The sequence below is a fragment of the Tupaia chinensis genome, unplaced genomic scaffold (assembly GCF_000334495.1).
Source record: "Tupaia chinensis unplaced genomic scaffold, TupChi_1.0 Scaffold000478_3, whole genome shotgun sequence".
NCBI classification, from domain to species: Eukaryota; Metazoa; Chordata; class Mammalia; order Scandentia; family Tupaiidae; genus Tupaia; species Tupaia belangeri.
Genome location: NW_006159990.1, coordinates 964,822 through 975,077, shown reverse-complemented (window position 1 = coordinate 975,077; position 10,256 = coordinate 964,822). Strand labels below are relative to the sequence as shown.

The 10,256-nt window shown below is 42.0% G+C and overlaps 1 protein-coding gene across 1 annotated transcript in view; it reads right to left on the bottom strand.

The window, feature by feature from the left end:
- Positions 1-2,824, bottom strand: part of NDUFAF4 (NADH:ubiquinone oxidoreductase complex assembly factor 4) — a 6,723-nt gene extending 3,899 nt beyond the window's left edge. Inside the window, exons 1-2 of the mRNA XM_006156099.3 lie at positions 2,601-2,824; positions 2,114-2,217 (exon numbers count right to left, since the gene is read on the bottom strand). Of these exons, the coding sequence (XP_006156161.1) occupies positions 2,114-2,217; positions 2,601-2,736 (240 nt within the window). The 5' untranslated portion in view covers positions 2,737-2,824. The remainder of the gene's footprint in view (positions 1-2,113; positions 2,218-2,600) is intronic.
- Positions 2,825-10,256: the final 7,432 nt, after the last annotated feature.

Sequence of the window (10,256 nt, the reverse complement as noted above, 5' to 3'; positions counted from 1 at the left end):
TTTCCCTAAGGAGTCTTTTTAGGCTTCCTACTATCCCTCAGTAAAATGCTAATACCACTGTATATCTCTTTATGCATTTTATTTGCATCTTATACATAAAAAGTGTTCAATTTTTTTCAAGTGCATGATTTAGCATAAAATGAGATTAAATACTTTAGAAATATTACTCAACAGAAATTATAGCTTTTGCTTTTTTAATTGTGAGAGGGTGCATTCACAGACAAGAAAGTGACAGAGAGAGAGAAAGCAACCCCGGATGGGTTATGGTCATGCACAACAATTCTTTCTCCAATTTTCAATCCTTGTAAGGATTTTGGGTGCATAGGCACTCAGCTTTTTTTTTTTTTTTTTTTGCTATAGGGTCCATGTGCTTGCCAAGAGAGGGAGAAAGTGGCAAAACACTTCCCAGGGGGATGGCCACACACTAAAATCAACTTCTTCTCAGGATTCTGGGCACACATGGACAGGCACCAGCATGGTTTTTCAAGTCACCAGATCTGAAACTCAAACCATGCAGTCAGCCATGTGGGTGGGATGCAGCCACGTTACCCAGCACACCACTGGCTGACCTCATGCCCTGCATGTTTTTCAAGCCATCAAAGCCAGGATTCAACTGTGGTTGGGTACATAGGAGCCAGTTCACTTAACCACTAGGCTATGGCACTGACCCAATAACAGTTTAAAAATAATATAAAGAACATGGACATCAACCCCTATAGTCCATTTAGAAAAAATGAAAACCTGTAACTGCTATCACATGCTACGGACATACAAATCTTGTTTTATTTCTTTTTTCTAGTAAAAATTATTTTAATATCTGTGTACTTTGTTGGCTGTCTATAGTCAGACAGATTTTATTTTTTTTTATATATTTTTGCTATAGGACACGTGTGCTCTCCAGAGACATAGGAAGCAAGAAATCACCTCCCAGGGGGACACAGTCACATGGCAATCTATTCTCCTCTTGGGATTTTGGGCACGCATACACACATGCCAGGCGTGAGTTTTAAGCCACTGGGTCCAGGACTCAAACCACAGTCAACTATGTGGTAGTCCAGTGATATAACCATTACACTATCTGCTGGTCTCCCAGTACCAGAAAATTTTAAGAACTGAAAAAAATCTGGTAGTGGTCACAGGCATTTCTTTTCATCAGACTTTCCGCTATTTAGAACTTTGCTGTCCCACAAACTCACCTGGTTTAACCCCAATTCATCCATTAGGTCTGAGTTTAAAAGTCACTCCCTCAGAAAGCATTCTAGAACCTCAGGTTTCAAATAGGTCTCTCTAATACTCTTATCAGCCTATACTTTTCCTTCAGTCCATTCATAGTCTTTTAACAAGGGAGTGTGTTCTGAGAAATGAACCATTAGGTGATTTTGTTGTTCTAAGAATGTCATAGAGTATACCTGCACACACGTGGATGGTGAAGCCTACTATACACCTGGACTATCTGTACAGTCTATTCTCCACGATCCATCCCATGTGCAGTCTGTCAATAACCTTGGCGCCCTCATCTAGCACATGATGCTGATTATGTATTTGTGGTTGCTCATCTATTTAATCTGCGTCTCTCATAACATCAAAGCCCTGTAAAAGCAACAGACCTCTCTAGGTCTATTGTGTTCATCACTCAGATGCATTTACACATAATTTCCTATTCCCAATAATCTTTCTTCTAATTTCATATATATGAAAATATCCTTAAAAAAAAACACAAAACCCAAAACACTGCAGAAATCCTGGGGATTAGAAGATACCTCAATCCATAGAAGAATGAGAGAATAGTATTAAAGCTCTCCTTGTACTCAAATGACAGCCACTAGAAATAAGTACTTTACCAAATCCTACAAATTCTGCAATAATATATAATTCGAACAGTTCCATTCAACATAATTGTATTAATGTCATGAAATACTGAAGGAAGCAAGGCATGTGTGTCTTGCTTAGACCACTGTGCTTAAACGTTCCCAAAACACTGCACTCTGGTGACAACTACACACATTTTTACACTTGCAAAGCACTTTTTTTTTAAACCACTTTGCTACACTTCTCTGATAATTTTTATGGACGCCCCCCAAACAAACAACAAATAAATTAAAACACTCATTACCTGCATGGAAGCCACAGGATCTTTGGAATCAACGTACACGTTTTTCAGTAATGACAGCAACTTGTCATCTTTTCTGTCAATCTCTCCCTTAATTTCTGGATGGCCTAAACGGAAGGAGGAAAAAAGCCACAATATTATAAACAGGGAAAACTGGTTTCCTTCGCTGTACATGAGCCCTCCTGGCAGTAAGCCGCCAAGTACTAACGACAAAGGTCGGAGTCTGCGGGGTCGGCGCACACAGGCCGCACCTCTGGGACAGTGAGGTAGGCGGAGCCGCTGCCCTCTCCGCCGGCGCAGAGCGGACAATCTCAATGTCACCCGCCTGCCGCTCCACCCTCGCGCGCCGGGCGACACAAGGCGCTGTAGTCGAACAGACTGACGCTGTCACCCGGCCTCTGGACTGGGGACCATGGGCGCAACATCCAATTCAATTACACTCAAAACCCAATGCCCGCACCCGACCCCGCTGCACCCTCGCAACACTCACGGATCATCTGTTCCTGCAGGAGCCTCTTGGTGGAAGGGTGCTTGGGAGCAGATGAGGGTTTCATCTTGCCGATTTCCCTTTCCGCTCGGTTCTCTAGGTTGAAATTTCTGATCGCGCGAGTCACCAAAGCCCCCATCTCCTTACAACATGATGCCCGCAGCGTCTCAGCGCACGTGGGAAACACCGGCACCCGGCGACCTCCGGGACGCAGGGAGCTTGCGCAGGAGGAGTAGAGCCGGCCGCGCGCTGGGGAAACAGACGCTGAAAGTGCGCTCATCGCCCCCTAGCGGTCGGGAGGTCACACAGCGTGTCTCTTCCCGGAACGTAACAAAGGGAGCATTTCCTCCGTAATCACACCTGGAGCTGCTTCCTGCGGGAGGGGTGGGGTTTAGGGCCCCCACACTTACGCGGGTTCTTCATGCAGGAGGTTGCGCAGAACTCTAAAGCAATTCAGATTTTCTGATTTAATTCTTCTGGTGGGAGGTTCCACATTGGTAAAGCTTCACACATGCTTCAAAGTTGCAATCAAGTAGAAAATCAGAGTTGTAAAAGAAACTGACTTTGGAAGTCGTTTGACAGGTCCATCCTGCCCAGTCTATCAAAAAGCAAGCCATAAGAATGCAATTTACCACTCCAGGGCCACGCAAGATTTTCAAGTGTCTTTTCCTGCTTTTGTGAAAGGAAAATAATAAAAGGGTAATCATTCCCAATGAATATTTGTTCTCAGCCACTCTTTATCTGAACATCCCTTATTTTCCTGTCTCCTTACCTGATGAATTTCTGAGCCACCATAATCTCTTTTTCCATGTTTTCCATCTCGTTCTCATACTTTATCTGACTTAATGGTATTTTAGTTGTGCTTCTGTTCTCTTTATTTTCCTACTAATTTGATGTATTTCTCCATACAATTAGGTGCTATTTCTCTTCTTTCTTGCCTTCTTATTCTTTCTAACCCCAAGATATCTCTATGTAATTTAACGAAAGGAACAGCCAATAAGACTTAAGAAAAGCACAAGTGTTCCATAGTCTCCTTTTCCCATCTCCATTTCTAAATGGGTTACTGTAGTTCTTTTATTTAATACTGTCTAGAAACAATGTGGTTAATCCATAATAAAATAAATCCCCCAGGGAAGAAGTAGTAAGGTTTCCAAAGTCAAAAGTATTTCTCACAGACTGTGGCTCTCATCTCTGCATAGCAGAGTTTTAAAGAAAAATAATATATAATTCTTAATCATAGCAAAAACACTTCAAGGAACATAGCTACAGCCAATATCTTGAAACTTTTTACTGAGATTGTTATTTGGAATTATACTCAGGTTTAACACCAGTGTCGTGTGATAGAGTTAATTTGGAAGTTATCCTGAAGGTGGCAGGCTGCTCCAAGATTTGCATCTTCCAGACTTAAACTTGCTCACAATTCAGTTCTTTTTAGCCAAGGTATTTATAATTCTACGGGTGCCAAGAAAGTTTCACCCGTTCCACTATGTTTATATGCCTCAACAATTATGGTAGTAATTCTACTCACTGGCTATAAAAATATTTTAAAAGCTAAAATTTTTCATTTTCATAGAAATTCCACACCATACGTGTGGCAAAATTAAAAAGTAATGTTAGAAATTACGAGTGTGTGTGTGTGGGGGGGAGGCTTGGAGATTATGGTATAAAGGAATTCCTTGAATGTCTGCATTTAGGTAAGCTCGATTCAACAATTAAGGAACATCCAACTTGTGCCAGATGCCTGGCCCTAACCAGGTGCTGCTCAGGCTGTTGAAGAGACAGAAGGCAGCCGTACTCTTCCCACAACACACAGTTAGCTAGCACCCTTGGAAATCATCGTAGAAATAAAATGTGAAACACAATACTGCTAATTTGATGTATTTCTCCATACTATCAGGTGCTGTCTATTTCTCTTCTTTCTTGCCTTCTTATTCTTTTTAACCCCATTGATTTTTTTTTATTCTTAGTTCTAGCTCTTCATGTCAAATCACATAAATTAACAAGGAGTCTGAACTTGAGAACTCCCCAATGTAATGGGTTTAAGTCAGGTCTGCAAAGAACGCATAACCAGGATGCTGGTTAAACTTAAGTGCCCACCGACTGCATGGAGTGTTATACTGGGTGGGTAAGGCTGAGTACCTGAAGACTAACGAAATTAATGGGACTTCTGTCACCACACAACGATGTAAATTCAGTGACAACCAAAACCGTTGTCTGTTTTGTTTCCTGCTGCATCCAACTCACTGGAAACTAATAGTACGTAATTGGTACTAAACAAATGTCGATTAAATGTCAAATGAACCCCAAAACAAGTAGGACTCCTGAGCTGGACTCAGACCCTGGACAAGTCCTCTCTGCCTCCACAGCAGCCCTGCTACCAGAAGTGAGTCTTTGTGCAAGTCACTGATCTGGTCAAACCTGCTTTCCCCACCTTAAAATTGGTGTAACAAGAATTACCTAATGGGTTTTATACATATGAAAAATTGTCTGGTACAGTGCCTAGCTCAGAATATGATGTTTAATATTTGCATTGCTTTCCATTTTTCAGAACAGGGGGAATTTAAAATACATAAATAATATAATAATATATGTATTATAGTATATAATAAATAATGTAATTATTTATTATAAATAATGTAATAATAATATCCAGAAATTCTGATAAATAGATGAGGGAAAGGAATAACATAACTGAATATCTAAAGGCAAAGTAAGACCTATATTCCTCAAGCATTTAATTTTTTCTTCTTATTTTTTTTTGGAGAGGTTTTTGCTATAGGGCGCATGCGCTCGCCAGACAGACAGAGAGAGACAGAGAGACAGAAAGTGAGAAATCACCCCCCAGGGGGATGGCCATGCCACAATCCCTTCCCCTCCATTCTCCTCTCGGGATCTTGGGAACGCACGCACACGCGCCCAGCGCGAGTTTAAGCCACCGGGTCCGGGACTCGAACCGCTGTCGACTACATGGGAGTCCAGCGACATAGCCATTACACTAACTGCTGGTCCCACAAGCATTTAATTTTTAAAAAACATGTATTCAAAATATAAGTGTTATGTGTTGATTAGCATGCTCTGCACACGTAGTGGCATTGCTGGGTTCATTAAGGTTGGACTATAGGTGGAAATCGTTAGTTCAGGGGCATAAAATGCCACCTGCCTTTGCCTGGCGCTGGTGGAGGAACTGGTCCCCAGGCACTCCTCTCTTTGCTTCTTTCTATCCTTCCCTCTGCTTCAACATTGACTATTACACGGTCCTTCCTTGGGACAACATTCTCCGGCTTTCTGTGTTCTCCAGATGATTGCAGTCACTAAACCTAGCTGACAGGTGGCTCAGGGGCCCAGGCAGCCCCCAGATGTTTCACTGACCAAACCCCAAGCACTAGTGAAGAGTATAGCAGATTACGAAGGAATGACTTACCCTGGCAGAGGAATAGGCCTTCAGGCAGAGAGACTCTCTCCAATGCCTGGGCTGTAGCTCAGGAGCCAGGAAATTTATATGAGTCCAACTGAAATCATTTGCAAGGTTCCTACGCTTGGCCAGTTTCCTACTGATGCAGTGTTGTAGGTTTGTGAAAGCCAGGATAGTGTGGGGAAAGCCCAAACAGAAAGCCAGCACAAACTAGATTACATGTAAATCTGTGTTAAGAAACATCAATAGCTCATAGATTAGAATTAGCAGCCAGCAATTATGCCCAGATGCCTGCTCTGTGGTTACTGCATTCGTGACTTTTATCATTGTACTAATTTCCCATTGTTGCCTGTAAATTACCACAAAAATGTGGTTAAACAATTTAGGACCAGTCAGTGGCACAGTGGTTAAGGTGTCTGGATCCCACATGGCTGACTACGCAGTTCTAGTCTCGGATCTGATGGCTTGAAAAACACGCTAGGCGCATATGTATGCTTGCCCAAAATCCCAAGAGGAGAATGGAGAGGAGACTGCAGTGTGCTCATCCCTCCTATGGGGCAGAGGGGAGGATGCTCTCTCTCTCTCTCTCTCTCTCTCTCTCTCTCTTCTGTGTCTCTAACAAGCACGCATGCCCTATAACAAACTTTAAAATCTTATAGCTCTTTTTTTTTTTTTTTGGAGAGGTTTTCGCTATAGGGCGCGTGCGCTTGCCAGACGGAGAGAGTCATAGAGACAGAAAGCGAGAAATCACCTCCCCCAGGGGGGGTGGTCACGCTGCAATCCCTTCTCCATTCTCCTCTTGGGATCTTGGGCATGCACGCACACGCGCCCGGCGTGAGTTTTAAGTCACCGGGTCCGGGACGCGAACCACGGTCAACTATGTGGGAGTTCAGTGACATAGCCATTATGCTAACTGCTGGTTCCCAAAAATCTTATAGCTCTTGAGCTCAGAAGCTCAAAATGGGTCCTATAAGAATAAAAAAATCAATGTGTCAGCAAGTTTATCTTCCCCCTGGAAACCTTAGGGGAAAAAATCCATTCTCTTGACATTTCAGCTTCTAGAGGTTTCCTGAATTTCTCGGTGGCAAGCAGTTGCATCACTTAATCATCACATTTCCTTTTCTGTTTTGCCTCCTTCTTTCCCTTTTAATATCCTTGTGATTACATTGGACTATGTGGAATTCAAGATAATACCTCCATCTTGAGACCCTTGATTTAATGACATCTGCAAAGCATCTTTTGCCATGTAAGGTAACACTCATCGGTTCAGGGACTAAGAGATGGACCTTTTTGCAAGGGGCATTCTTCTGTCCACCACACTCCTCATCTTCAAAATATCTGAATCTACCTGTGTAGCTACGATCTATTTAGTAATAGACACAGACAGAATGTCTAGTAGTCTACATTCAGCTCCACAGAACTTATATTCCAATGACGTTACCTAATTATTGAAAGAATATAACCATCTTACTCAGGCAGTAGCATGCTTTCTCTAAGGATTTGCATAAAGGCCATGACATATTAATAGCAAATTTGCCACCACTTTGTCCATTTTGTACACAGCACAGGGAGGTGATCTTTCCTAGATCTCTAACTTTTCACTTCCTCAGTGAGCAAGAGTGTGAATCTCTGGTGCATATAAGCAGAATGACTCGTTTCCTAATTATAGCATCTTAGAAACATCAGAAGTCTATCACCTTTCTCTTCTCACTCCTCTTCCCATCTCATTCTTTCCTTAGAGTTTCACAGTTACCCACCCATTCCTTTCTTCTCTTCAGTTAAGGTTTTTCTTCTCTGTATCCAGTTTTAGAAGGTATGTACTCCTAGGGGAGGCAAACTATTTGTGGGAGACTGTCAGTTGTCTGGACTCTCACCAGAAGAAGACAGCTGTGTAGAAGAGCAAGAAAGGAGAGAAAGGGGGTGAATGCTACTGGGAAATGCGGGAGATAAAATGGAAGGGGACAAAAGGGACAGCAGCATAGAGCCAAAGGCAGGAAGTCCCATTAACCTGACCAAAGGGACTCATCAGCCAGCTCCTTCCCCTGCAGCATCTTCTCTTGCTGTTCTATCTAAAATCATTGCTAAATCTAAATCATTGCTGTACAAATGATTTATAAATGCACAACTTTGAAATAAATACAAAAGAATTATTTTATTTAACTTTATTTATTTACTTACCTACTTATTTTTAATTTGACCACAGGGGAATAAAGTGAGAGAGAGGGAAGAGGGAAAGTGAGAAAGCAAACCACCAGGTCCAGGCCTCAAACCACAGTCGGCCATGTGGGAGTCCAGCGCCCCCAACCACCACGTCTTGACATTGTGATATCAATACAGGAGTAAATCAGTAAAGCCGTGAGTATAATAGTGACCACGTAGATCCAATCATGTACAGGATGACATTTAAAATCACCTGACTTAGGGGTCCAGTTTTCTCACCAAAAAATGAATAGTTTCATTTCCACCTTCATTTATTTGCCAATCTACCATTTCTCCTTCTACTCTCATCTGTAACTTGATTCCCTGTCTTCTTTTCTTCACTCATTTTCCCTGTATCTTTCATACTGAATCTGTCCCCACTCATCCACCTGAGCTAGACATAGCAACAGCAACCTAGATAGTGGGATGCGGGATTCAGAGGTTGGAGTCCAAAATATAGTCATTTATTTTAATATTCTCATACAGCCTTGGTGTAGTTTATCTTTTTAGTGCTTGTGGTTGAATAGGAGCTCAGAATATATGGGTGCTAACCCACGGCCAAAGCCACAGTGGCTCTTACACTTGCAGAGAAGGCTGAAATTATCCGTCCTGTCTACAGATCTCAGCAGTGTGATCTGTTAGGTTGTCGGGAAAGTCATGATGTATTTTTCTGGTTTTCTATGCAAAAATACATCAAGACTTTCCTGAGAACCCAACTGTAAAATAGTATACAAAGTTTCTGTCAAAAAGATAATTCATGTACCTAGCTAGCTACATTTTGGTAAGGGGTTTTGAATATATTTTACTGTGAGGGAGCAGATGGTGTGGTGGTTAAGGCATTGGACTCCCACATGACTGTGGTTCAAATCCCAGACCTGTGGCTTGTTTTCCTCACTTTCCCCTTCTTTCTCTCTCTCTGGTGAGTGTGTATGCCCTGTAGTGAATTTAAAAATAATAATAATAATAATAATAATAATAATAATAATAATAATACTGAATAAATAAAATTAAATAAATAATTATTTGAAAAAATACGTTTTACTGTAAGAAAATTTAAGTGTTGGGTTGGCTCCCTAGCATAGTGGGTAAGCCCTGTGTCAGATCCCACATGGCCGGCTGCAGTTGCAATCCCGGGCCTTAAAATTACCACGGCGTGGTCACACCCCATTGTGGGTGCTTGCTCTGTCTCTGTCTTTCTCTCTCTCTGTCTCTGTGAATCTTTCTCTTTCCCATTCTGTGAACACTCTGCCCTCTGGCAAAAAAAAAAAAAAAAAGGAAATTGTAATTGTTTATAAGAGAGCCTTGTTACTTAGCAGTGTAGCTTTTTAAAAATCTAGTGGTAGTTCTTTGTTTTTTTGTTTTTTCTTTTTATGCCAGAGGGCACATGCGCTTGCTAGAGAAAGAAATCACCCCCAGAAGGGGAAAGGTCACACCACAATCCTTTTCCTTCCATTTCACCAGGGTTTCAGGCACATGCACGTTTGCCTAGTGTACTTTTTAAGCCACCAGGGGCCAGGGTTTCAACTGGGGTCATCCATGTGAGATTTAGCTTCCTCTGCACAGGTCTTACTATCCATGCTATGGGCTAACCTCATGGTAGCCTTTTAAAAAATAACTCTTGATTATGAACATTTCACACACACACATATATATATTTTTTTAGAAGTTTTGCTATAGGGTGCACATGCACGCCAGAAAGACAGAGAGAGACAGAGAGACAGAAAGCAAGAAATCACCCCCTAGAGGAATGGCCACACCGCAATCCCTTCTCCTCTATTCTCCTCTCAGGATCTTGGACATGCACACACATGCGCCCGGCATGAGGTTAAGCCAATGAGTCTGGGACTCGAACCGCAGTCAACAACATGGGAGTCTAACAACATAGCCATTATGCTATCTGCTGGTCCCTAAACATTTCAAACACATTTAAAAGTATGGAGTTTAGTATAAAATAAACCCCCGTGTGCTCATCCCAAGTAGCCATAATTATCAATTCGTGTTCAACCTAGTTTCTTCTAGATAGCTTTTTATTTTCCCACCCCTCAGTT